At 52.3% G+C, this 27,570-nt stretch overlaps 1 protein-coding gene across 4 annotated transcripts in view; it reads left to right on the plus strand.

Annotated features, from left to right (window-relative positions):
- Positions 1 to 27,116, plus strand: part of AXIN2 (axin 2) — a 29,695-nt gene extending 2,579 nt beyond the window's left edge. For 3 of the 4 annotated variants that reach the window (XM_037809881.1, XM_037809879.1, XM_037809880.1), the window contains exons 2-11: positions 146 to 1,083; positions 8,964 to 9,104; positions 16,412 to 16,514; positions 18,840 to 18,980; positions 19,108 to 19,613; positions 19,836 to 20,030; positions 20,341 to 20,574; positions 21,086 to 21,181; positions 22,214 to 22,381; positions 25,668 to 27,116. In XM_037809881.1, coding sequence (XP_037665809.1) covers positions 269 to 1,083; positions 8,964 to 9,104; positions 16,412 to 16,514; positions 18,840 to 18,980; positions 19,108 to 19,613; positions 19,836 to 20,030; positions 20,341 to 20,574; positions 21,086 to 21,181; positions 22,214 to 22,381; positions 25,668 to 25,794 — 2,526 coding nt within the window. In that variant the 5' untranslated portion in view covers positions 146 to 268 and the 3' untranslated portion in view covers positions 25,795 to 27,116. The remainder of the gene's footprint in view (positions 1 to 145; positions 1,084 to 8,963; positions 9,105 to 16,411; positions 16,515 to 18,839; positions 18,981 to 19,107; positions 19,614 to 19,835; positions 20,031 to 20,340; positions 20,575 to 21,085; positions 21,182 to 22,213; positions 22,382 to 25,667) is intronic. The other variant, XM_037809882.1, reaches the window with a different exon arrangement.
- The last annotated feature ends 454 nt before the right edge of the window (positions 27,117 to 27,570 follow it).

Genomic DNA, 27,570 nt, shown 5'->3' on the forward strand with positions numbered 1-27,570 from the left:
TCGCAGATAGCTGGGTTGCTTGATTTGAATTTGGGGAGTTGAAAAGCCTGTTTACTTTTTTGCTTTGATGTTGGGTAGATCTGGTTTTGATTAGATCAATACCCTTTTCTCTCTCTCCACCTCCCCCCCTTCCTTTTCTTTCTAGAGAGGAGGCTCAGATGAGCTCCTGCTGACTTGAGAGGGAAAGAGACCACGCTGATTGCTGTGAGGAACTGGAAGAAGGGAAAAAAAAAAAACCGCTAAACTCAGTGAGAACTCCTCCCCCACCATGAGCACCACCGTGTTGGTGACCTGCCTCCCGGACCCCAGCAGCAGCTTCCGCGAGGATGCCCCACGGCCCCCGGTTCCAGGGGAGGAAGGGGAGACCCCACCTTGCCAGCCCGGGGTGGGCAAGGGCCAGGTCACCAAACCCATGCCGGTCTCCTCCAACGCCAGGCGGAACGAGGGAGGGTTGGGAGAGCCTGAAGGGCGGGCATCCCCGGACTCCCCTCTGACCAGGTGGAGCAAGTCCTTGCATTCCTTGTTGGGCGATCAGGACGGGGCTTACCTCTTCCGGACTTTCCTGGAGAGGGGGAAATGCGTGGATATCCTAGACTTCTGGTTTGCCTGCAGTGGATTCAGGCAGATGAACCTGAAGGATGCCAAAACTTTACGAGTAGCCAAAGCGATCTATAAAAGGTACATCGAGAACAACAGCATCGTCTCCAAGCAGCTGAAACCTGCCACCAAAACCTACATAAGAGATGGCATTAAGAAGCAGCAGATTGATTCCATCATGTTTGACCAGGCGCAGACTGAGATCCAGTCGGTGATGGAGGAGAATGCCTACCAGACGTTTTTGACTTCTGACATATACCTCGAATACGTGAGGAGTGGGGGAGAAAACACAGCTTACATGAGTAACGGGGGACTGGGGAGCCTAAAGGTCGTGTGTGGCTATCTCCCTACCTTGAATGAGGAAGAGGAGTGGACTTGTGCTGACTTCAAATGCAAACTGTCACCCACTGTGGTTGGCCTGTCCAGCAAAACTCTGAGGGCTACAGCCAGTATGAGGTCCACGGAAACTGTTGAAAATGCTTACAGGTAAGAGTTTGGTAGGGGCCGCTGGGGGGTGAACAAAGTGGACTTTGCAGATGTTTCGAGTTAAGCAGGGTGGCTGGCCTGATGTGCTGCTGAGACTGACATAGGTCTTTTGAGAGCTGGGACTGCTGGCTGTGAACCCTTTGATCTTGCGTTTCGTTGTTTAAAGGTGGGGGAGAAGTGATGCACACAGCTAAATACCTGCAGTTCTCCAGTGCTCACTTCAAACAGTGGCAAGCAGTATTCATTAATGTGGGTTACTTATTATCCTGGGCTCTGTCTTAGAAGGGGTTGAGAGAGAGAGAGGACAGCAGCTTTTGATGCTTGTGAGTCACCAGATCCACTAAGCACCGTTTTTGGAAGGGGTCATTTCCCCACTAATCAGTAGAGTAGAATTCATGTGTCCAGAGAGGCAGCTGGGTTGTGATGAGGCCCAGGAAATAAATTGCTTGTGCACTCACTGAATGAGGGGGTAAGTGGGATCTTTTGAACTTTTGCATTAAGATAAGTGCTAATTTGACTTAACAGCTGAGTTTGTGGTTCTCTTTGTAGAGTTAGATATCTACCCAGCAAGAAAAGCTTCTGACTAGAGAAGGACCTGTGACTTTCTCAAATGAAGGACTCCTTGCTTTCTATTCTGCTGGTATATTAATAATCCAGGTGTTAAGTCCTGGGTCAGACCTCCGGTTGATTGTTTTTGTTGCTTAGTGCTGATGGAGAAGAGATCTTGGGTCTCAGAGGGCTGGGACCCTGAAGTACTTTCTCTTTTTATAAAGCTTCGAAGACAGTCCTTTACGGAATGGTCAAGTCTTAAGATTCTTGACCTTTGTAGGCAACTTCAGACCTCCTGTAGAATGAGGTTTTCTGTTTCCCCTCTCCATCTCCCCTACTGAATATCCAAAAAGAAAAGGACCTCTTAATTCTAGGTTGTTGCTTATTACAGGAAGGGGAAGGGAGGTGGGCGTGGTGGTGGGGCACCCCATTGCTGTTTGAATGTCCTATCTAGCAAACCCTTGTGGACCTTTCCCTGTATGTTGGGGACCTAGGATGCAATGGCGATTGCCCCCTCTCTGTAGGGTGTGGCCTGCAGTGCAGGAGGAGGAGCGGGCACCAGATGTTGATCTTGAACATCCCGCAGCCCAGTCAGCTGGTCTCAGGGAGAGGAAAGGTTTGCTCTCCGGCCACCAGGGGGCACTCTTGCAGCCTTGGGAGCCAGTGCACCCACACTCAGACATCGGGTCTACACCTTAGTGGAGACAGAGGTCAAGGGTTGGCTTTCGCAAGGAATTCACGTGAGGGGGTTGTTTCAGTGTCTTTATGCTGTGGTTTCAGTTAGTTTGGGAAGAAGATGGAGTCTGCTCTAAGGCAAGGCCTCGGGGGCAGGGCAGTCACTGGGCAGGTGAGAGCAACCCCCCCCCCCCCCGGCTCTGTTCTGTGAACATGTGGGTCTACTGCATGCTCACCTGCCCTCACCTGTCTTCACCTGCCCTCACCTGCCCTCCGGCTCTATGCCAGGTCAGGCTGCTTCTCCGGGGCCTTCCGTGGGTGGGGTTTCTGTGGCTCCTGGTGTCAGAGCCCACGCATCACCTTTGTAAATAGCACAGTGAGTGGTTTGGGGTGTCATCAGTAAGAAAGAACACCCCAGGCGGGACCCTGCGGGGACCCCTCCCCCTTGAGAGGCCTCATCTGTTTTCCAGGTTTAAACTTGGCGGTTACTCGAGTGATGGTTTTGAAGTCCTGGAGGCCGCCTTCTTCATTGTGAACTATGGGCACCTCTCCATTGGCCTCTTAAGTTTCCATGCTGGATTGTGTCTGCTTTCTCCCACCGTGGGGTTGAAATGAAGCATTTTACCTGGATGAAGTGAAGCCCCTGTCTTAACCCTGAGCACAAAGAGAGGTTAAGATGTATTCAAATGATCTAATTTCATTTTAATATGCAGATATTGAAGTGTATATGTACAGTGTATTGGGAGGTGTCCGAGAGTCAGAGGCCTGTTTTCCAGCCCAGTCCACCACTGACAACCTGGGTTCCTGCCTTTCTGAGCTCCATGTACCATCTGTAAAATGGGTGGGTACATCCCCTCTGCCTGTGTCATAGGGTTGTTTATTAGGTTGAAAATAACAAACATGAAAGCCCTTTGGAAATGGAAACATTTTGAACTTATGTAAAACATTATAATTAGTATGCTTGGTTATGATAATAGTTGGGTCATCCGGGTTAGGATGTCACTTCCAAAGGATGACCCTTTGGTTTCAGTTCATATTTCATTGTAAGGTTTTAGAGTATCCCCCCTTCCCACGCCTCAGTTTTCTGTACTCTTCAGACTTACACAAGCCTGCCTTTTGAGCCAGACTGCTGGTTCTTGGGATGTAGGGATCCTAACTCACTTCCCCCACTCCCTCATAGTGCAGAGTACCTGACATATGGGAACTAACGGGTTGAGTAAGTTAGTGGGATGAATGAAACAGAACCCAGGAGCCCGGGCAGGGCCTCCCTTCACCAACCCCTGAGGCAGGGGCTTGGTTGGCCTTCTGAGTGCGTGTTTATCTTGGGCACTCAGCGGAGCCTCGTTTTTAACAACTTGTTTGTGTCCTTACTGATTTGGTGTCAGATTTAATATAAACAGTTGGAACGGAAGAGCAGGAATTATCCTTGGAGGGAATGACTCTGGTTGGAGCGTGGTTGAGTGGGATGCCTGGGCTTTTTGATGGTCTCTATAAATAACCCGGGGCAGACGTGACCTGCTGGTGGAGGCACTGTGAAAACTCCAGCACACGTGCATGCGTGTGTAGACACACGTACGGTGCCAAGGTGTGGAGGTGTGTGTTAAGGGGCTTGTGGGATTAGGAGCTCAGCCAGCATTTATTTGGGGAAAGAGAATACAGCATGGGATGCAGTGGGCACTCCCCATGTCCCTCCCTGACCACACCGGCCCTGTGTGCTCCTGCCCAAGGCGGGTCTCATCTGCCTCGCTTAAAATAAGTCGGGCCCACCACATGGCCCTCTGCTGGCCCCAAGTGCTTCCTGTCTGCTGAAGAGAACTCTCGCTGATGAGATTCGTTTTTGTGCAAAGCCATCGGAATCAAGCTTGGCTTCCATTATCAGAGGAAAGGATGCCATAGGAAAGATGCTGGAATCAGTCATCGGCAATTAGAGGATGGAAGCGCTGATGAGCAGTTTGCTAAAATATACTTGTAACATTTGCTTGTTTTCAAAAGCCCCAGTCCCCCAATGCCGTTTGAGTTCCAGATCCCTTGTTGCAAGCTGCTTGGGTCTTCCCTTAGAAAATGCTTGCTGAAGAGTACTTCCTTTTATGCAGTGAGGTTGTGAGTGAATTGTCAGAGGGCCCTTGGAAAGCCCGAAACACAAGCCCTTAGAAGCAAATCCTTTTTAAGTTGCACTGTTTTGAGGGGGATGGGGACACCCAGAAAGAGGCCCCCAAAGGTCAGTTCTATTGTGCTTTCTGTGTGGAGGCTTTGCCCTGCTGCATGGGGAGGGAGCAGGGCCACTGGCATCTCATCAAGATAAGAGATAAGAATAGTCTAGGGGAAGAAAGCAGCAGACATTTCCCTTCCCTTAAGGTCCCTGGAGCCTCTGCTACCTGTCAGCTGAAAACCCTCTGCCTATTGATGTTAGAAACTGGGTCTGTGGATGCATGCCCAATACAAAATCCGTACTGTAGGCCTCTGCTCTCTGTAGGAATTAAAAATCCTTGCAGCAACTGGGAGCACACCAGCAATGAAGAAATAATCAGGGCATCTGGGTACAATTTCTTCAGCAGGATCCAGTTCCTCCCCCACCCCCCCTTTTTAAGTAATAACAAGAAAACAGCTTTAATCTGTTTTCTTAAAATTATGCGGCCATTTGATAAAGTTATGGGTTCTTAGAAGTTGAGTCCCTGTCTCCCCACAACCCTGCCTCCTTCCTCTGCCTCATCTTGTTATGTGATTGTAGAAAAACCCAATACTCTATTGCAGTCAACTGAGTTGAGAGCGGTATATTCCATTTTTAATTGCTGGCCACACACTAGTCCTCTATTTTAGAAGTGAAGGGAGTCGAGTTTATTTTTGGTTCCATGTGTAAAAAAAATAAGCGCAAAGCTGTGTGAGCACACACAAGGTTTGCGTTAGATGTCTTTTCTGTTGAGGAGGAAGGAATTTCTATTGAGTCATTCTCTCCTTGTAGAGGGTGAAACATAACTCTTGAATTTGGGACATTGTTGATGTGTTAATATGACAAAGATAGCAAGACTGAAGGGCTGGAAAGAGTGAATGCTATTTAAGGGAATTTTTTGTTTTTTGTTTTTTGTTTTTATTTTGTACTTTGTCTCTTAAATTAAAAAAAAAAAAAGCACTTTTCAGTAACCCACTCGATGGTCCTAGGTCTTTTAAGGTCGTTAAGAAAGCTGAGCTCCTGCCACTTGCTACAGACTGCTTTTAGCACAGGGGATGCACCTGTGAAGAAGACAGATGTGGTCCTTGCCCTCATGGAGCTTACAGTCTAGTAGCTCGAGATAGGCATGCAACATGTCACCATCCAAAGGATATGTTATTAGAAGTCATGTTAAATGCTACGGAAGAAATTAGGAGGATATGTGGCAGAACAGGAGCTTTCTGTTTTTATCGGCAGTTGGTTTTTCAGGTTATTACTGGGACTCCTTGTAGGGTCCTTCAGAGCATGTGAGAACTTCATGCCGAGGGTCATGCTTGAGCTGCTGATTTTCCGGTGGGTACTCCAAGTCCAGTGAAGTTGTGGCTCAGCTGTGGTCACCCAGCTCCCAGCCTCTTGATTTCTGGTCCCTATCAAGTACTTACAGATTTACTTTTCACTGGGTTCTTTTGGATAGGAAGGGACCCTGAAGAAGTCATCTTGTCCACCCTGCGTTGAGGCAGGGGCCCTGTCCGAGTACCCCAGACAACTAGGAACTTTGGGCTATTTTAAAGACTTGGGTGATTCCAAAACTTTCCCCCATCTACTGCATGAGTCCACGCAGACCATTCAAAAGTGCTTTCTTCTTTCTGACTTAAAGACTGTTTCCTCGTGTTGTGCCTTTAGTATTGATGCTGAACCAAGAACAATCTTCCTTGTAAGTTCCCCTGATCAACTGGGAGACCATCTTACCCATCCTGCAGCCTTCTCTTCTCCAGGAGAGTCAGTTCTCTTTCCTCTGCACTCACTGCTCTTCTCCATCTTTTGTGTCTGAGAATTCCAGATTGAAGACTTGGGGACCAGTTCTCCATCATGGAATATCTTACCATTCTCATTTTACCTTTTTGTTTTTCTTTCTCTTTTTTTTTTGGGGGGGGGGGGGTCCTTCCATAATAGAGTTTATTACCTAAACTAGTTGTGAAAAGTTCTCATTTAATCTTCATAAAAAATCCAGGTCTTCTCACCCTCTATAGATACAGATACCAGAACAGTTCCAGAAGACCAAGGGACACTTCACGGTCCTGTGATCGAAGGTGTTTAGTGCACGTGGATTTGAGTGAGATGCTTCTGATTTGCATCTTCAGTCAATTTTGTACCTACGTAACACTGCTAAGATCTGTCTTCACTTCTCAGCCTGTGCAGTGGAGCAGAATCAAGGTTGAGCTCCTCTAGGGTTTGAGGTGTGGGCTCCATCCAGCCGAGCCACCAGCATGGCAGCCTCCAACAAGTCTCTTGATCCCAGTAGGCCTCGGTTACTTGCTTGGGTTGTTGTGAAGATTAAAGGAGATAACCCAGTGGCAGCTGTGCCCCGAGCACCTGTGGTATGCAGCACTCTTCCCTGTGCAGGTGGGATGGGGGTGGGGTACAGCAGTGAAGAAAACAGAGGCCGCGCCCCGTGGCATTGATGTAGTCGTCATGGTGGAAGTAGAAGGCTGCCAGCACATAGTAAGTCTCTCAGTCGATGGTAGCTCTTGGTTTTTGTCAACATTTCTAAACTGAGTGTGTTGGCTCAGATCATTTCTAAGGTTCACTCTGGCTCCAACAGTTTATGACTCTGAATGTAACTTTGCACATTAAGTTTTGTCATTCTGACTAGAGTGCAAGCTCCTCAAAGACAGGAACTGTCTCTTCCTTCTTTTCCAGCCCCCCCTGGGCTCCCTACCTGGTCCCACCCATCTCTGGCTGACCCCAGTGGCTCACTTGGATCCTACAAGGCCCCCTCTGCCCCCCACTGTGGGCTGAGGCAGACTCTGTCCCTGCTTCCTCGTCTTCTCCAGGCCTTCCTAACCTGCCTAGTTAGAGCCCCTCTTCCCCCAGCCTGGGGAGGCTTTTCACTGGCTTTCCCTTTCTCCTTCCCCAGTCTGGGATGTCGTCTCCTTGAAGTCCTGCTCATTCATCAAGGCACACCTTCCTTCCACCTCTTCCAGGAGCCATCCCCAACAGTCCCATCCCCGTGATCTGGGTACCTATACTGGGACCTCATCCTACCTCTTTTTCTAGAAGCACGTGTCTAAAATGATGAGGGTAGTCTTTGCATTAGGAGACAGACAGAGAGCTTGAGTGAGAGCCAGATGAATCAACCCCACGTTCACCAGCTCCAGCAGAGATGCTGGTGATGGATGGCAGCCTGCCATCCTTTTGGGTCCATCAAGCGCCTCATCTGTAAAATGGGCACAGTGCTCCTCCTCCCCCGGTGGCTGTGAGCGTTACACAGAGGAGTGTATAAAGGCGTGTCCTCCTTGTGGGCTGCGACACTCTCTGCATTCTTTCCTCCTGTCGTCTCACCACCACCCCACTCCGTGGGCGCTGGAAGACCAGAGACTGGCTGGAAACACCCAGAGCCCAGTGCTGGACACATAGTGAGTCAATAGGACCTCAGCAGATGTGTGTAGAGTACTGATGGGTGACCTTTCATGGTGGCTTTCATTTGCCAACCCCAGGGCCATCTTTATAAAGTCCTTCTTCTCCAACTGATGTCTTTGCTGTTGGCTCAGGCTTGGTGGGCCCAGTGGAGAAGGCCAGGGTCTTTGTACACGGGGCCTCCTCATGCAGCACGCTGACCGCAGTGGCCCCTTCCTCTTAAAGAGGTCACATCCCCCTCTCCCCTTAAGTCCCTGGCTGGAGACAGGAGAGAAATGTGGCCCAGCAGGAGATGGGCACTGTGTTCTGGGAGGATGTCAGGAGCCAAAAGTGGGTAGCTAGAGGCAGCCTCAATGAAGGGCCGACACTCAGGAGGAGCCAGGACCTTCCTCTGGAGCTGGTGTGCTGCTTGGTGTAATCCGTTTGCCTTCACCAGGCCTAGTGGGAGGAAGCCCTGTGGGAGGGGGTCGTTTCGAGCTCACTGCGATGGGAGTTTCAAACATGGGCCTGGACATCCAACTCACTGTGGGCCCCAGGCTGAGGTGGGAATGCCAAACCAGGCCTCTAGTTTGTTTGTAGCTCTGAACTGTACTAACAGACCCCCAGTGGGGAGTTTGGGGGGGGGGATGTTTGGATGCTTAGGATGTCTCACAGTCCCGATATTGTTTTCCTCTAGTGCCAGCTTAGATGGGGGTGGGTGGGAAGGGGAAAGACATTTCATCTCCACTGACTTCTCCCCCTCTGTCAAGCCTAAGCCTCCCCTCCTGGAACAGAGTCCTGCTCCTCTGTGTAAATCTGTGTTGAGAATAGTATAACGTCCCCCAGGATGCCTCTGGGATACTCTGTCCCCTGGCAAGCCCACCTTTGAGGACAGAGGGACAGGCCTGCTTTTGTCCCCTAGCCTCCATATGGGCGAGTCAGTGGCTCAATAGGCTTTACTTTGGGGCCCTTACTCTCTGCCCAGAAGAACAGCAGTAGCAGGTTGGCATTGAGCAGAGTGTGGGTTGGTGCCCCAGGCTGTCCTGGGGTCTCCTGGTTGCCTGGGTTTCTGATGAGGATCCATGACCACACTGCTCTTTCACTTGTCCTGTAGGTCCTTCAAGAGGAGTGATCCCGTTAATCCATACCACGTAGGCTCCGGCTACGTCTTTGCACCTGCCACCAGCGCCAATGACAGCGAGATATCCAGTGATGCACTGACTGATGATTCCATGTCCATGACGGACAGCAGCGTGTAAGTGCTCTGGGGTCCCTGCCACGCACGGGCACACCCACCAAGCCAGCTGAGCAGAATCCTCAGCCATTCTCTCCTGGCCTTGCAAACCCCAGCTGTGTGTATATACATTTTTTGGGTGGAAGGGGAGAGTGCTCTGGTGTGCGGGTGGCTAAGGAGGGGGTGAGATGGTAGTCTGGATTGTGTTAGGCTTAAGAGCCTTCCTCAACAGAAGGAAACTAAACTGAAGTAGAAGGTTAAGGTGAATATCTCTATATTCCTTGTTTAAAAAACCCTCGTAGGTTGCCACTTTACTTGCCTTCCCTATGGACAGAATTGCTTGTCTGGTCTTTGAAAGCCAGGCCTTCCATCTGTGCAGAACCAACATGTCGGGAGACAGGGTGGCTTTAGAAGGGTTTGTGTTGAAATGTTCATTGTTTTTGGAGAAAAACACATTGAAAGTGGGAGTCAGAACACCAGAGCTCCCAAAAGGGGTGACTGTGTGTGATGTTCCCACATTCAAACGGACGTCGTGCAATTCATTAAGCATTGGTGGGGTGCCTACAATGTCAGGTATTGGGGACCCAACATAGGGTTCCAGGTTGTTGTTCACTCACTGTCCCACCTCTCCAAAGTAGTGTTTGCCCTTGGACACTTTACAGAAGGATGGCTTTCATTTTTTCAAGCAAACTAAGTCACTGTGGTGGCCTGAAAAGGTCCACAGGCCATTGAACGGGGCCACGCTCTGAGTTTCAGGTCTCCTGAAGGCATGTGTGCCACTCTCCTCGTGGATGGGGTGCATCGGTTTTCTGGGGGTCTCGCGGGGGCATGTGCGGGTGGGCTGCGTCTCCTCCCTCCTGCATCCTTGGAGATTTGATTCAGGAGACATGGGGTGGGGCCCGGGCATCCACAGAACTCCCCGGGGGCTTCAGCCACACCAGTTCAGAACCACTGCTCTAGAAATGCTCTTTGAAGGCTTTTTCCACAAATGTTTTGGGGAATTGTTAGTCTTCTTGGAGAAGGTATTTTGCCTCCCAAGGGAACAATTTTGAAAGGCAAACACATGGGGCTGGGGTTCTTATTTAGCATTTATTCCCTTTATTTTCCTAAAACTGGACCATCTATTCTTCTAGTTTGTTTGAAACTGTCTGGTTTCTATTGGCCATTGGCCTGGGGCGTAGAACCAGTAGGAAGGACATTCGATGAGGTTAGTTTGGAACTTTACCATCACTTTTCCTGGTGACCTCTATTGTCTCCTATCAAGTCCCCTGTTAGGGGAGAGTGAGCCTTCGGGTGGAAGGTTCAGTTTTAATAAAGGAATAACATTTTGGCATCAGCAAAAACGAAGTAAGAGTAGACATCTTTCATCTCGGACAGAGAAAGGGGGGTTCCACAGAAGTGAGTTTTCCACACTGAGCTCTATTGAAATATCCATACTTGAAAAAAGTTATCCTTTGAACTTATTTCTTAAAATAATATGTTTTGCTCTGTGGAACAGCATTGGACAAGGCATATTTTCCCTTGAGATCCAAATAATGCCAAGATCTGTTTTCATATTGTGTTGTAGAATCACCTCATAGACTATAAGGCTATGGAGGACTCACTGCCCCTATAACTATTAGTGTTCCCTGTCCCTTTTTTTTCCCAATAGTTTTTCTTTTCTTCTCTCATTCTGTCTACTGTTTTCTTCTAGCAGCATGGCCTTTTCGGGTTTTATTGGCAGATAACGTGGAAGTCTTACCGTTACCTGTAAAATAAGAGTAAGTTGAATTTGAATGAGGGCATTGAGTGACTCTCCTAAGTAAGACATGGTTTACTTAAGACTCTCAGTCCTTCTGTTCAGTTTTCCTAGAGACTGTTTTTGGCTCTCTTCCTGGCCCTTGGCTGCATTTCAGGACCCATCGTGGGTTCACCATGAGAGAACTTGGGTGTAGTCCCCGTGCATGTTTTTGTTTGATGCTCACATGGACCTAATTAGAAAAGTAGGCAGTTGTCGTGATCTTTACAGATGAGAAGTAAGACCCAGTGATCCCATCCCTGTTCATGCCAGAGACAGATCCCAAATCCAAGTCCTCTGCGTTCTAGTTCTGGCCAGATGTGGGCCCCGCCCTTTGCCTGCCGTGCCTCATAAGCATGGAAATTTCAACCTGGGTCTGTTAATAGGACCAGTTGGTAAAAGGGCCTTGGAGCTGCGTTGTTTTTTTTTTTACATTTTATATATCAGTGATCAGACTGCTTTCTTGCTCTAATGGGTTAAGGGAAGAGTAGGAGGGAGCAAGTTCCAAGTTCTCCCCCATGTTCCTCCCATTCAGAAGAAATACTTCTTAATTTTATTTAGTGGTGAGTATAAAGCTCCCCTGACCCCTTTAGCTGAAGCCCTTTGTGGACTTAGAGCATTGGGGAGCCACTTAACCGTAAACAAGTCACCTTTGCAAGTTGCCTGATATAGCAGAAGGAATTAGAGTGTGGGCCAGTAAATTCCACTATGGTGCAGACAGATCCCTCCCCCAGCAGCCTTGTCTTTGGGACAGAAAGACACACTTGGGTCCTGAGGTGGCAGAACCCCAGGGTGCTGTAAACCGCCCGGTGGTGCAGCTGCTTTGGACTGGTGTGGAACGAGACCACGATGTTGTGGGAAAGTTCCAGTGCAGCTCAGAGACCTGGCTGACTGCTATGGTTTGTTCTGACCCTCCGCCACAGCTGGCCTTCCTTATGGCATTGGGGGTGCTGTGCCTTCGTGGGGCAGGGTACATCTTTCTCACCCGAGCACAGTCATCCTCTGCTGGGAGTGGTCACCTCGCGGAGGACCAGCATCTCCAGAACGAGGGCCCATTGGATGGGCCATGCGTTTGTGCTGATACTTCCCTGTGGGTCCCAGGCTGCCAGTGGGCGCTGGTGTGGGGAGCCTGCAGGGCCTCCCCCCTCGCTCATCGAGGAGACTTGGCATGAACTGAAAGCCAGAGTTGCACGAGGCACTTTCTGGCTGGCTGGCCTGGGTGTGGGTGACCTGCCCAGTGTTGGACACATCGCCTGGGATTCCCAGGGCTGGGTTAGACCCTCTGCAGAGCACAGCCAGCTGTGGGCCCTGCCCAGACGAGAGCACCGAGCGGGAAAGCAAGTGTGTGGGGGATGAAAAGCTGAACTGAATCGCTTTCAGCCCATTGTTCATCCGGGGAAGCTTAGAGGGGATAAGAGGGTAGCAGGCCCCTTTGAAATTTCCTTGAACAAGTGAATGGGAGTGCCCCATAAAGCATGAAAAGAGCCCTGGCTGTTTCTCCTGCTGCCACAATGGCCTCACAATGGCCGGTGCAGGCTGGGAGGGGCCGGGGAGCCCTGGGAAGGGGGTGCGGGCTGGAGAAGGGGGTCCCAGGCGGCCTTCAATAGACTCCAGAAGGCTTGAGTTCATTAGACACAAGCCCAGGGAAGCCATCGTCTCATTCGCGACAGAACCAATTAAGTCTCGCCTGGATGTGCAGAGCAGGCAGGGCCTTGGAAATCATTTCCTTCTCCCCAAGCCCACTGCTGACTTCTGTTTTCCCATTAAGCAGAAAGCCCTGTTAACATGGTTGGGGATTGGGGTCTCCACCTCGCAGGCCTCTGAGAAGGCGGTTTTACGAGCCTGTTACTCCAAAACCTACATTCTTGAAAGAAATGGCTTCTTAATTTTCTTTTCTTTTTTTTTTAAGTTAACTGCCAGACTCCCAGCAAGTCCCTAAACCTCAGTCCTTGGAGCATTGGGGGCTGAAGGACTGCAGGAGCGGGCCAGGGCATCAGGCTTGTGGGGGATAAAGCGAGGGGACCAGAGAGAACAGCAGCAGCAGGCTCTTTGCCCCCCAAGGGTATCTCCGCCAGTGTAAGGGGGGCAGGAGTTGCGAAATCAGGTCGACCCCGTGGACGCGTCTCCCCATCTCTCCTCTTTGTGCAGCGTGGCTCTTCCAAGCAGGATCAGCTTGGAGAATGTCCCCAAATCGGCATAAGATTAATGCCTCGCGTTTCACACGGGGGATAGTGACATAGGTCATTTTACTTATTTAACTTTATTTCCTTATATCTTATTTATGGATTTACTTTGGACACCAGGGGATGCATCCAAGTTGAACTTCAAATATCACCTTATCGTACAAACCAGGCTTGTGATGTTGGCGCGATCAGTGGCACCCTCAGAGTGGCTGCCAAACGGCGACAGCCGCCTTGCGCGTGCGCACGGCCCCGATTTCAAAGCCATGGTCAGGTCAGGGTGGGCGCGGCGGAGTCAAAAGGCTAAGCTAATTGGCTCGGCTTAAATGGCAGCTAACTGGAGTCCGCACTTCAAAACTAGTGCTCCCCAAAACAGCTGGGCCGGCAGCGGGCTCGTTAGCTGAAATGTTTATAATTAAAGGAGACTGTGCGGGACCGGAGCTGTGGCGTGCTTCAGCCCACAGTTCTGAGCAGCCAAGAAACTGATCACAGACTGTTAGAGCGCAAATAAAAGGAGAGAGGCCCCCTCTGGAATGAGGGGCTGTTCTGGAAGAAGATTCCTGGCTTGGGGGGGAATTAGAGCCACATTTCTTTGAAGACATCTTGCAAAGCCTTTTTGAGCCTCAGTAAGTTGAAGTCTCCTTTCTCTGCTCCGGTCACAAGTTTCCTGCAGTTTGGTCCTTTACCTGCCCCAGGTGTGGTTGTGGGTGTGGTGGAGGGGGAGGGGTGTTTATAAAATCATTCCTTTCTCTTGCCTTTAATCTGGCAGTGACCTGCTGCCTCCTCCCCCAGCCCCATTCTCTTTTCTTTCTTCTGCCTTACTTGGAGAAAGAAGTGGAATAAAAGCCTTCACCGTTGGTTTCTATCTGGGAGGAAAGAAAGGGGGAATGGGGTGGAAACCGCAGGATGGAGTCTTGGAGGGGATGGATGGGGGACTCTTCCTGGGACTCTTGAAGCTCTGCTTGTTTCACAGTGGGGGTGCGTGGGGTGTTTGACTTCTGCTCCCCCGAGACTGTCAAGGACAGGCCTGGGAGAAGGGCCGTCCATCCTCTTGTGAAGCCCCAGAAGGGGAGCCAGCCAGGATAGGGGACTGGGTTAGACCAGCAGGAGACCCAGTTGGTGAGCCACCCCGCCTCACCCCCAAGGATTCTAGGTGAGAGAAGGGGGGACATGTATCGCACCTCGGGAATCCCGGGGCACGCCGTAAAGCCAGTGAGTGCCAGAGAGTACGGAAGGATTGTGAGTGCAGGGTGTTGATTTCAGGGCACGACTTCTGTAGTCCAGTGGGAGCGTGGATTTGCATCCTGGAGCCACCCTCCACTGACTGTGACGTCCAGCAAGCGATGGAGCATCTCCGGTCATCTGTGAAACGTGGCTGACTAGGGTTCTTGTAAGGATTAAGTCGGATTAGACGTCCGGTGTCTAGGCCAGGTCTCCCCCACGTAGGAACCCGGTGCATGGGTGCTGGCAGCTCCTTGCGGTCGTTCACCTAGGCTGGGACCCGTTGCTGCTCGTGCCTGGGAGAGCCCCGTGGAGCCGTCTTCTGCCATGACTGATGACTGTCTCCAGATGGAAACACTGAGTTTTGATAAATAAACTTGACATGGCTCAGCTGGTTCCTAGGACCCTAGAACCTTCTCTCCTGCCGTGCCTTCAAGAACCAGGGCACGTGCCGGTTCTCAGTGACTGGGAGAATAACTCCTCCGTGCACTGGACAGCCGGCTAACCCTTCCGCTTCCCGCTCGGACTTTGGGGCCAACACTTGGTCTCTAAGTTCTTGGCTGTAGATTTGACCTGTCCTCTCCCCTGCTCCCCTCTGTGTGATTGGCCTTCAGATGCTTCCTAGTCAAGGTTTGGCCCCTGCAGAGGGGCTTGCGATCCTCCGTGATCTCCTTGTCGCCGCCACGGCCCTGGGCCCAGGTCTGCAGGCTTCTGGAAAGTGCATCGCTCAGAACTCCGGAGCATCATGGAGTACCCTGGGCTGCTCCCTGCTGCTTTTCACCCACTGATGAGCCAGAGCTGCTTACTCCTTCCTCTGTTTCCAGACATATCCTACCCAATGGTGAACAAAAAACCAAGGAAGGGGAACTATCCAAACACTTAATTTCAGTATTTGTGGCCTCAGAGTATAATTCATTATGGAAATGGTATGACCATGATGATTCTTCCAACCCTGCGGTTTTAGTAAACGAGTGACCTCTGGAAGGGACATTGATGGGAGAATAGTTACACCGTGAGCACTCAACTGCTTTCAAGAATGAAATTCTTAAAAAAAAAAAAAAAAATCATGGCAACTCCAGGTCATGTTTTAGTGAAGACTAGATGAAGTGAAGGCTTTATTTTTTTTTCCAGCCTCTTTTCCTTTCCTTGCTAATTTTTTTTTTTTTTTAAAGAGTGATGAAGGGCACAGGGTTCCACACTTCCCTGAGGTCTTTGCTCACCTGTCACCTCACTGGGAGCCCTAGGAGCACCCTGTTTAAAATTGCAGCCCCTGCCCCTGGCCATCCTGTCTCCCCTGTTTCTGCGGTGTGTTTCATCTCTGCAGTTGCCTCCTCCTAACACTCTGGGTATCTTCGTGCCTGTGTCCCCAGTATAAGCTGCGTACGGGCACCTGTTTGCTCCTTCCCCCCTTTATTCGCTGCTCACTCACCCAGAGCCTAGAACAGAGCCTGGCACATACTCAGTGCTCGAGAGAAATACTTGAATGAATGAATGACAGGACTGCACGTGGCGGGGCGCCTCTCTGGGTGCCCATTTGGTCATGTGCCTGAGAAGCCACTGGTTGGGGGTGGTGGGGTGTGGAGCTGAGAGAAGAAAGGAGCCGGGGAGAGCCTTGTGGCAACTTATAAAAGGATGCAATTTGGAAAGGATTCAGGCTGCCTATTGGAGAATTAGACATGCCTTCACCAATGCCTGGTTTAGCCCTCTGTGGGTTAAGCCCTACAACCTTTTGCCCTTGTTCTCTTGGGAAGTCCCTGGTTCCCTGATTTGGGATATTGGTGGTGGTAGCAGACTGTTGGGAGGACCGTTCGGAGAACCTGTGAGATACGGGAGCCTCTTTACTCCGTCTGGGCTGGTTGGGTGGTAACGTAGTTCTAAGAGGTAACCCAGAGATGAGCTTCCCAAGCTCCTTCTGAGTCGCTGCTCCTGCATCCAAGAGGGAGCCCAGTCTCCAAGGTGATTGGTGGGTAGCCTGGCCCCAGACTGACCGCTCCCCATGGGCACAGTGCTGGCACCTGCTGATGCGCGGCCCACTCCCGGGGAAGCGGGGGGCCCTGTCCATTGGTGGCACCACAGGATGGCGTGTGTGAGTCAGCCCTGTGCTGAGAGCATCCTGGTGAGCCTGTGGGTCCTGTCTTCCTTTCCCTCAGGGATGGAATCCCTCCTTACCGCATGGGGAGTAAGAAACAGCTCCAGAGAGAAATGCATCGCAGCGTGAAGGCCAATGGCCAAGTGTCTCTACCTCATTTCCCGGTGAGTGCTAAGCTGTGGAGGCAGCTGTGTTCAGCCATGTCGAGTCCTGAAGGAAAAGGGTGGGAGACGGGGTGTGGGGGGTGGAATCGGGAAGCTGTGAGGAGCAGGAGGGGCAGGAAGAGCTGGGCAAGAGGGGTCAGTGGGCGGCGGTTGGGTGCAAGATTGAGCAGACTGTTGCAGTCCTCATGTTCTAGATGACCCATTTGAACCTTTACATTTTCTTAATTCAAAAAAGAAAATTCTCTATAAGAAAGAAACCAAGAAATGTGGGGAAATGATCCATGCTTCTGTCCACTCATACAGCACTTGCTAGGACGAAGCCCCATGAGGGCAGGGCTTTCTGTCTCTTCTGTTAATTTCTGAATCCACAGAATCTAGAACAGTGCCTGGCACATAATAGATGCTCAGTAAACACTTACTAATTGAACAAATGATTGAATGATGAGCCTGAAGGAATTCCAGCCTCCTTGGGAAGGAAAAGCACGTCCTGGGAGACCCTGCTGCTGCTTGTGCTTGCTGCACAGCTCTGTCACTTCAGTCATTCACTCTTCTCTTGACCTGGCCATTTTTCCTGCTGATCTCCAGAGCCTGGGAGGGCAGCTGCTCCGTCTTGTCCATTTCCAGCCTCAGAACTTGGCATAGTACCCACTATTGAGGTAAAGCGAGTGACCATGTGCAGCTCCGTCCTGTGATGGAGAGGAGGGCAGGCTTGCTGGCAAAGGGCTTTGCTGGGACTTCCCTTTTTACTTCATGTCCTTGAGAGCAGGTAGCATGCGTACCTCTGGTCTTGGGAGCCTCACCCCCTGCACTCCCCTTTCAGGAGCCGGGCTTCTTGTGTACACACCCTGAGAGCCAGGTTGCAAGGAAGACACCACACGGCTGCAAGCAGGCATCTGTTTAAAACCCTTTCTGCCAGCTTCGGAGAATTCAGTTGGTCCGTCCAGTTAGGTTGCATTTAGAAAATTAACACATCAAATTGCTAATTCCGTGTTGCATTAGTGTGTGGATTGTCGCCAGAGGAACGCCTCTCTGAAAGCTCCTTGCACAGACAAGGACAGACTTACCTTGTCTTAAAATTAACATATGAAGGTTGCTTTCCTGAGGATCTCCAGTCTCCAGACACACCCCTCACCCCCGTAAAAACACCTCCCCACAATACAACAGTATTGGTGATGTGTTGTTTTTCTTTGACGGCAGTGTGTGTGTGTTTTTATGAAGAGACATTCTCTCATCCAAGCTTGTAAATTAGATGATTTTGTCCCGGGGTGTGCAAATCAACTTTCTCCATAAGGCAGAGCTTTGATCAGGGGCTGCATCGAGCCGGCCTGGGTGAGAACACAGTTCCTTACAGAGGGGCTCGTTTCTCCAGTTTAGCGGTTGCAGGGGCCAGGCCTGCCTCATCTGGTGGGGGGAGTGGCAGCCTTCGCAGGTGGTACCTGCCTGCCCCCCGGTAAAGGGCAAAAGAGAGGGGAATGAGGAAGACGGAGGTGGAGCAGCCGAGGAGGTGGGGGGCGTGGGCAGGAGGCAGAGATGACAGGAGAGGGACGGAAAGCTGGGCGGCAGGGGTCTTCTCTGTTTGCTGCTTTTGGCAGGCGTTCTCGGTGCCTTTTTATATTCTGTACTTGATTTGGAGATGTTCCCTTTTCCCTTGATAGATCGGCTTCGGGCAGCCGAGCGCAGCAGTGTTCTGCTACTAGCCGGCAGCAGCTTTCTTCATTTTCTGTACAAAGAGATAGGGAGGAGGGGCGGGGACAGCGCGGGGACGTCGCCAGCCTCCTCAAAGGTGCGCAGTGTGCGGCCAGGAAATAAATTACCACTTCGGCTCTGATCCGGCTGCTTGACTTTTTTTTTTTCCCTCTCCCCCCACCCCCACTTCCCTTCCAATCTTTTTTTTTTTTTTTAATTTCCAACTCCCTTTCTGTTTAGACTCTACTTTTTATTCCTTGAGTTGGTCTCTCTCCCCTCCCCACCTCGAGGGCTGCTTTTTTTTTTTTTTGATGTTCGACAACAGTCTTTGAAGATTTCCTACTTCAGAGTAGCTACTGATGGGCTGGTTGTACTACAGAGAGAACAAGCAGGGCCTCTCGGAGTGCGACCAACTGCTCCTGCCCAAGGCAAATGCTGGTGGGCACCGAGGCGCTCCATGTGGCCCCAGCACTGGCGCATAAAGGCCCGGGCAGCCCCGGCTGCCTCGCCATGCACCCGCCGTCCAGGCAGAAGGCGCCGAGCAGTGCCCAGCCCGGGCAGCCCTGCGGAAGCCGCCGGCCCACACCCGGCACCGGGTCCGCTAAACCCAGCTCGCCCCTGTCCTCCCCGCGCCTGTAGAGAACCCACCGCCTGCCCAAGGAGATGACCCCCGTGGAACCCACCACCTTCGCCGCCGAGCTGATCTCCAGGCTGGAGAAGCTGAAGCTGGAGCTGGAGAGCCGCCATAGCCTGGAGGAGAGGCTGCAGCAGATGAGAGAGGTGGTGCTGGGTGGACCCGCCTCCCTGCCTCCCTTTTACCCCCTGCGGGCTGCTGGGTGAAGGTTTGTCTCCTGGGGGCCCCTCCCACTCATTGGGTCACTTTCCCCTCTGCTGCCTTCCTGTCCAGGATGAAGAGAAGGAGGGCTCTGAGCTAGCGCCAAGCTCCCGGGAGGGTGCCCTCCCCCAGCACCCCATCTCCCTCCTGCCCTCCGGCGGCAGCTATGAGGACGACCCGCAGACGATTCTCGACGACCACCTGTCGAGGGTCCTCAAGACCCCTGGCTGCCAGTCTCCGGGCGTGGGCCGCTACAGCCCCCGCTCCCGCTCCCCTGACCGCTCCCTCCACCAGCACCACTCCCTCCTCCTGCCCGGGAGCAAGCCGCCCCCCTCGGCCGCCCCACCAGCCGGCTGCCCCCTGCTCGGGGGCAAGGGCTTCGTGACCAAGCAGACGACGAAGCACATCCACCACCACTACATCCACCACCACGCCGGCCCCAGGACCAAGGAGCAGATCGAGGCAGAGGCCGCGCAGAGGGCTCACTGCTTCTGCGCGGGAGGCCTCGCCTATTACTGCTACTCTAAGTGCAAGAGCCATCCCCGGGCCCCCGATCCTGGGCCGGGGGAGCAGTTTGGGTGAGTGTCAGGCAGACCGCGCTGCCCCAGCTCGGGCTTCTCCCTTTCGTAGCCCTGGGCTGGCAGGAGGTGGGGTCCTCCAGGTGGGAGGGGGCGGGGTGGGGGGCTGGCAGGTGCACGGGGCCTCCCAGCATCCCCTCCCGCTCGCTGAACCGTCCGATTCGAGGAGTCCCGAAGCCCTAACAGGGTCTCGGGGTTGGTGTGGTTTCTGGTTCCCCGCAGCGGCAGCCGAGGCAGTACCTTGCCCAGACGGAGTGGGAAGGGCACCGAGTCAGGCCTGGCTCTGCCCGCCAGGGAAGGAGGGGCCCCAGGTGGAGCTGGGGCGCTGCAGCTTCCCGGGGAGGAAGGAGACAGGTCGCAGGATGTCTGGCAGTGGATGCTGGAGAGCGAGCGGGAAAGCAAGCCCAAGCCCCATAGGTAAACACCCGCTGCCCGCCCGCGAGTGGCCGGGTGGTCAATACCGAGGTATTCCGGGGATGGCTATTTTTGCAGTTGGTCAAAAACAAATGCGCCTGTTTGCTTCTGCTGTTCTAGTATTAAACTTTGGACCTAGCAGACCGCAAAAATGTCTTGTGTTGGCACCAGCCCCTATTCGTGTTATGGTGGAATTATTTTTTCTCTCTGTCTCTCTGACGGCAGAATAGAGATGTTTCTATTGAAGTCACATTTTCCAATTTTTCTAACCTAATTTCTTCCCTTCTGCTTTCTCTCCTCATTCTGCATCCAGTGCCCAAAGCACCAAGAAAGCACACCCCGGGGAGCCTGCCCGGGCAGCCCCAGGCGAGCGAGCCAGCCGACACCACCTGTGGGGGGTTGGCAACGGGCACCCCCGCACCTTCTCCCGGGCCCACCCCTTCACCCAGGACCCTGCCATGCCTCCCCTGACCCCACCCAACACCCTGGCGCAGCTGGAGGAGGCCTGTCGCCGGCTGGCTGAAGTCTCAAAGCCCCCAAAGCAGCGGTAAGTGGAAAGGGGGGATTTGCACGCAGGTGGTGATCAGGCGTGGAGGTTGCACCTGGGTCTATTCCTTCTGCCTGGGCCCCAAACCTCTGCCAGGGAAGGGGAATTGCTGCTGGACACAGAGGTTCTCCTTTACAACTTCTAGAACCTCTAGAAAGTTCTCTACAGTTGTGTTCGTCCTGCTGGAGCTAACCAGGATCTGTTAGGCAAATGATGTCTAGAGATAGGGGAAAGGATTTCAATTTCCTTCCTGGCCCCATGGTTCACAGCTGGTTGAATGAGCAGGGGGAGCGAGGAGCCTTCAGCCCTTTGCCTGGGCAGGGCGTGTCCTGCCCTGGCCTCCCAGGGGACTTGGGTGGGTGGGAGCTGTCCCCAGGACGACTTCCTGGCCTCCAAGACCCAGTGTTTGCCCAGGCTGGGTCCCCACGGCTGAAAGTCGGGTCCGTGGGACTTTAGGAAGCCCCGGGAGCAGGGGGCACCACTAAATCCCTCGCCCCGGCTGTGTCCTCAGGTGCTGTGCAGCCGGTCAGCAGAGGGACAGGAGCCACTCGGCCACCGGCCAGGCAGGAGCCACACCCTTCTCCAGCCCGAGCCTGGCTCTGGAAGAGTGAGTGTCCTTACCTGGCATGGCTGAGATCCCTGCAGCGGCTTACCCAGGGGTTGCGTTTTTTGAAACCTTTCTTAGTATGTAAAATCATCTCTTGATTTTAACATTAATGATCAGGAACAGCCATAAATCAGGCTCCTTAGAGACCTCCTACTCTTAGAAATGCACCGTGGCTGTGCCCACCGGTTCCTTCCTGCTGGGACGGAGAGGCCCAGGTTTCCTGGGCACCCAGCAAGGCAGAGCCATTAGCATGTAGGGGAAAGCCACCCCCATTCGGCTTGCAAGTTAGCGGTGCCAGAAACATCTTTTTGTCACACCTGAGCTGGAAGATGTTCCTCCATCATTGTAGAGATGGAGGGGGAGATCTTGGATTTTTGTTTGGAGGAAAAGGAATACTTGCCCCAATTATGCATGTTTCTTTTCGTAAATTTACACTCTTGCACAGTGGACAGAGAAGCCTGGCTTTGTTTAATTACAGGATGGTGTGTTTAAAGAGGAATCTGCAGCAGAGATCTAAAATGGCCTAAATAATTAAAGTTTTCTTTTTTAGCCTCTTCATCCTGAGCAATGAGCAATGTTTGAAGTCTTGACTAAGCCACCTCCCTGGACCTTTTCCTTTTAATTGGTTGACCTTAAGTCTTCCAGCTGTCCTGGCCAGCAGCTTCCTTTCTTGAAGCTCCTCTCCAAAAACTCAGAACAAATGGGGAAATCAAAATGACCAGGGACTCTCCCCCAGTGGGCTCTGGGCATTCAGGGTCAGATTGTCCCAGGAGGGGCTCTGGGTTTGTCTCCACAGCATGTTCCCTGTTGGGGTGAGTGTCCCTGTGGCTCTGTGATCCTCTGTGCTCCCCCACCTTCACTGGCAAGCACCCCATTTGTATTAACCTCAGAGAGGCTGCCCCTGAGGTGTGGGGGTCCCACCCTGAGTTGACTGCTGCAGCCTGAGTCCTGTGCTGTTACCCCTTCCTCTCACGTGCCTGCTCGCTTGCTACTTTGAAATGCTGAACTCGTCACGTTCCATCTTATTTTCAGCCACAAAGAGCCAAAGAAACTGGCAGGTGTCCACCCGCTCCAGGCCAGCGAGCTGGTTGTCACTTACTTTTTCTGTGGAGAAGAAATTCCGTACAGGAGGATGCTGAAGGCTCAGAGCCTGACCCTGGGACACTTTAAAGAGCAGCTCAGCAAAAAGGGAAATTATAGGTAAGAGCCCAGTGTCCTCTTTTGTCTCCAGAGTGTGTGTGCTCAGAACCAAGAGCCTGAGTCGGCACAGCCTCCCTGACCGGCCCAGACCTGGGAGGGGTCCCGGAGAGAGGGCGGCTTAGGAGGGGCTTCAGGAGGCTGTCGGTGGGGGCTGCCGGATGTTTGGGTTCTGTTGCATTTCCGCTCCTCTCACTGCTGACAGAAATAACACAGCAGCAAGGCAGGGGGGGCTCCCGTAGGGACCAGGGAGGGACATTTTCCAGCAGGTGAACAAGACTTTGAGGAGAAAGGGGGTGGTTTGCTTTGCCAGGAGGCTTGGCCTGAAAGGAAGGAACTGGTAGGAGAGAAAGAGGGTGGACAGACGGACGGACTGGGGAGGAGACAGGAGCCGAGAAGATTGCCCTCCTCCCGCCTTGGATGGAGGAGACCCTCTCCACGTTTCAGGTTCTGAGGAGGGCAGAGCCGTTCCTGGGGAACCTGGGTCCCGCTGTCCCGCCTCGGCCTTCTTCCGGAGAACTGCCTCACTGTGAAGCTGAGATGCTTTTGTCCATAGCCAACAAGGGGCAGGCTCCGTGGTGGGTCGCAGGTGAAGAGGACTGGCCCCCGGGCCCAGGCTCTCGGCTTTCTCTCTGCTGGGGCCTCGGGAGGGCCATGGGGAGGACTGGAGAGCTGAGAGGTGGGCGCTAGCCCCGCCCCGGGTCATTTCTCAGCTTCCAGTGAGGTCTCGGTGCAGGGTGCAAGGCTGGGGTGGGGTGAGACCAGCCACTCACGCCTCCAGAGCCGGGCTGCGAGTGGAGAGCTCCGGACAACACTCAGCAAGCCACCAGGTGGGCACTGGCTCCGGGTGCAGGGGAGCCCACCAACAGGGCCAGGGCCGGCCCTTTGCAGCTCCCCCAGCTGCCTTCAGCCCAGAGTTCATCCGGGCAGGGGCCCAAACTAGTTCCTTTGGGGAGGGCGGGGAGCGGACTGGGGGACTGGGGCTCTGCTGGTGATGGTCAGGGAGGGTGGAGTTGGGCTTTGGTCTTTCCCTTTCACACCTGGGCAGAGACAGTTCTGCAAATGCATCAAAGGGATTGGGGAACAGGCCTGGCTGTTTTGTTTTTTTTTTTAATCTCCAACAGGCACAAGGTGAAACTAATTACACAAGTGTGCCCTTCCAGGGCTTCATTTTGATCTCGGCTCTGACTTGGCTGGGCTTGGGGTGGAACTGCAGGTGCCCCGCAGGGGTGGCGAGCACCGAGCGGGGCGGCTGCAGGCTCCTCTCCCGGCAGCTCCGGTCACATCTGGCTCTGATTTTGTTTTTTTTTTTCCTAAGGCACATTTAATAAGCCTGGCTTTGAAGCTCCGGCCTCCCATTTAATGCACAAAGACTTGCACAAATGGCCGGCTCTTGAATTCTTTCCTGATTGGATCAGGCTGTGGCCGGGGCCCTCAGGCAGCCTTATCTCTGCTCTCTGGGTACCTCCTGGGGACAGGGAGCACGAGGTCCCAAGCCTTGCCTCTCTGAGGCAGACATCTCGAGGTGCAACCCCCCTCCCCCCATAAAAATCCCAGTGAGAGGAAGGGGCTGGGGCATGGGGGCCAGGGGCTGCGTTGGGTAACCTCAACATGGCAAAGGTTCAAAAAGAGAACAGTCACTCCGGGCGTGCCAGATGCTATTGGTGCCAGATGTCAGAAGAAAGCAGCGTTTGCCACAGCCAGCATGTTGTAGTGGAAAAGCCCGTTTCTTGGAGAAACCCAAGGCCAGGGCAGCGCCTTTGAAGTTTGGGGGTGGGCTGGGGAATGCAGCCTCTCCTGTCCTGAAAGGAGGTTGCAATTATGTAAAAGGTCATCGGGTGTTTGCTCAGAGATGCTGTAAAAGCCCCAGTTGGTAAACCCCAGAGGGACTGGAGTTGGGGGCCCGGGACAGGACTCAGAGCAGGGCTGGGATTCGAGCCTCTTGTTTGGAAAAGTGACTTTTCTTCCACCCAGGCCAGATCTCCCGGCACCCCGTTATTCACCATCTCTTCTCGGGCACGCCCCCCCACCCCAAGTTTTTCGATCCCCTGAATAGGGAACATTTTCATCTCTGATCCATTAGAGCTGTGATATGGTTCAAACCCACCCCCACCCCCCATGCCTAAGTTCAGCCGGGAATGCTAAAAACAAAGTACCTTGACTAAACCCAGCTGTTTTGCTTTATTTAGCCTTATCTCCTATGAAAGTATTTGGCTTGCCTTCATTAAAGCGGAAAAAATTCAACTCTAACCAAAGGGAATTAATTTTTTTTTTTAAGACAAAAGTCAAAAACAAAAAACTGTTACCCTGAGACACAGTTAAATTTCTTAGAGCCCCTTGGCCCCTCCCCAGGGGACTGAGACCTTTTCCCCCATGAGTGGCCTTACTGGCAGAAAATGACAGCTTGCAGGGGCGAGTTCAGTCCACCTGAGGGGTCCCCCTTGCTGGGGACTGAGGAGGTGAAGGCCCTCGCTTAACTCCCTCTGAAGGAGATTGGGGGTGGGTCTGGCCGGAGGGACAGCAGTTGTTTCCCAGTTTTCTGTCCGGAGGGAGGCTGGTCGTTTGCACCCGTGCAATTAAACAGTCTTAGAAGAAAGAATGCTGGGGTGGGATAAAAGGACCCTTTAATCAATAGGCAGAACAGAAGGGCCTTTAGGGTTCGGCCCTGGGGGGGTAGGGTGGGAGAGGAGGGTGGAGAACAGCAGTGGCCACAAAGGCAGCCTGTTCCCTGGCCATGCCAGAGACCTCTGGGATGTGTTGTCACTCGGGCACTGGTGGGTAGAAAGGACCAGAAGGTGTCAGCCTCCAGACTGACCAACTGGCTTGAAGCCGGCCGTGCCTCTTCACAGGGTGGCTGCACCTGAAGCCAAGTCCGGGCTCTCACTGAATCTCTCTCCCCTTTGGGGCCACTGCAAGTGACTTAGGAGGATGCTTTGCTCCTCCTCTCCCGTGTGCGCCCCACCCCACCCAAAGAGAAAGTAATAGCTCCGCCCTGCACTGTGTGTGGCAAACTCGCTGCCTCAGGGCTCTTGGTAGGTGCGAGGCCACGGGTGACAGCTGCCTCTCCCAGTGCGCCTCGCTGTTCTCCCAGGCACCACCAGCCGTCCCTGCCACGGACCGTTATGCCAACCCCAGTGGCCATCAGAAATCAGATACAGGCAAGGGTTTCCATGCACACTCACTGTAGCAGATTCTTAAGATGTCTCCGTTCTCGATGTTGGCATACCTTTGTTTTAAACAGAGCAGAAAATGCAATTTTATTGAGCAGCTCCTTTGGTTTTCTTTTTAGGTTTTACTTCAAAAAAGCCAGCGATGAGTTTGCCTGCGGAGCGGTCTTTGAGGAGATCTGGGACGACGATGCCGTGCTCCCCATGTACGAGGGGAGGATCCTGGGGAAGGTGGAGCGGATCGACTGACCCCTTCGGGCCTGGCCTGGGTGAACTGTGGCGCCAAAGCCCACGCAGCCCGTCTGTTTTGGGCACAGGCAACGGTGACAAAACACTTTGAAGGAAAATTAAACCAATGAAGATGACAAAGTCGAGGGAAGAATTGGCCACAGGGCCTTTGGGAGGGTGGGGGGAGGTTGGATTTCATTATTCACGAGCTGGGTACTGAGATAAGAAAAGCCTGAACTATTTATTAAAAACATGACCACTCTTGGCTATTGACGATGCTGACTGTATTTGAGAGACTTCCGTACATAATATATGACTTCCTAGGGATCTGAAATCCATAAACTAAGAGAAACTGTGCATAGCTTACCTGAACAGGAATCCTTACTGATATTTATTGAACAATTAATTCCCCTCACCCCCAGTTTATGGATATGCTGCTTTTAAACACAGAAGGGGGAGAGAGGAAGTTCTAATCACTCTGTCTAAACTTGGGAGTAGAGCTAGGAGCACACGTTAAATAATTTCTTCATTGAAAGAGGAACTGTGCTTTGCCTTGCATTTGTCCAGGTGAAGATAGACTTTTTAAAATGGTGCCCTACCATTCACATACACAGAAATTGGTGCATTGTTTTTCTTTGCTGCTCTATTTTGCCATAAAGGTCTTGAGGGTCGACTGTCGCAACATCACTCGTCATGTTTGGGATGACCCATGGCGGGGTGGGGCGGCTGATAGCGAAGGACCCAGGTTCACCCTGTGACAGCGGCCCGAGGTCCTGCAGCCCGCCCAGGGCCCAGTGGCTGAGGCCCATGGGATCATCACCTTGTGGTTCAAGTTTATGCTTTTATTGAAATGCCAGTTCCTTGGTTGGGTTTGTTGTTTTTTTTTTTTTTTTAAGTCTTTGGACCACAGCCATTCCGGAACAGTTGTGAGAGGCTTCGCAGCACCCGTTCCCCCAGAACCCCTTCGTTCCAATGTTTGGGTTTGTGTGTTAAGATAACCTGTACATTCTGTTTGCCATTGTGACCTTGTGCTTTACGTCTGTATATATTGAACGGCAAAGGCGTATTAATCCACTATCTCTAGTGCTTGACTTCGAATCAGTACAGTACCTGTACCGCACGGCACTCCTGTCGTGTGTCGCCCTGTGTTGAGGGCTCCAGCTTTCCCTTGTTTTTTCAAAGGGGTTTATGTATAAATATATTTTATGCCTTTTTATTACAAGTCTTGTACTCAATGACTTTTGCCATGGCATTTTGTTCTACTTATACTGTAAATTATGCATTATAAAGAGTTCATTTAAGGAAAACTACTTGGTACAATAATTATTGTAATTAAGAGATGTAGCCTTTATTAAAATTTTATATTTTTCAAAAAACACGCCAGCCTCGTCTTTGAATCCAGGGGGTGAGAGCCAGGCCAGGGGACCCTTTGTACGGGATTTTGGCAATTGACTTCCCACCGTGTCTGAGCCCATCTAACTGACCTTGAACTCTCATCTGATCGGGGCCTGCCCTGAGGTTTCCTGAAACTGTAAAATCACCTTTATGCTGGTTGAGGCTTTTCTTGCTGTGGAGCAGGCTCAAGGTACCTAGACAATGTTTCCTTCCGTGTCCTCTTCCATCTACCACCTGCTTTTAGCCTCTTCCTGCCAGAAGAAGGTGTCCGAGCAGGCCAGGTGGGCTGCCAGGTGAGAAGGGCTGGCAGGGGCCTCCCAGGAGTACTTGGACCTCAACAGGTGTCTCAGGTGAGCAGCTTCTTGGGAAATGGGTTTGTAGACCTGGTGTGTCCAGGTGAGC

Source organism: Choloepus didactylus, chromosome 18, assembly GCF_015220235.1.
Source record: "Choloepus didactylus isolate mChoDid1 chromosome 18, mChoDid1.pri, whole genome shotgun sequence".
NCBI lineage: Eukaryota > Metazoa > Chordata > Mammalia > Pilosa > Megalonychidae > Choloepus > Choloepus didactylus.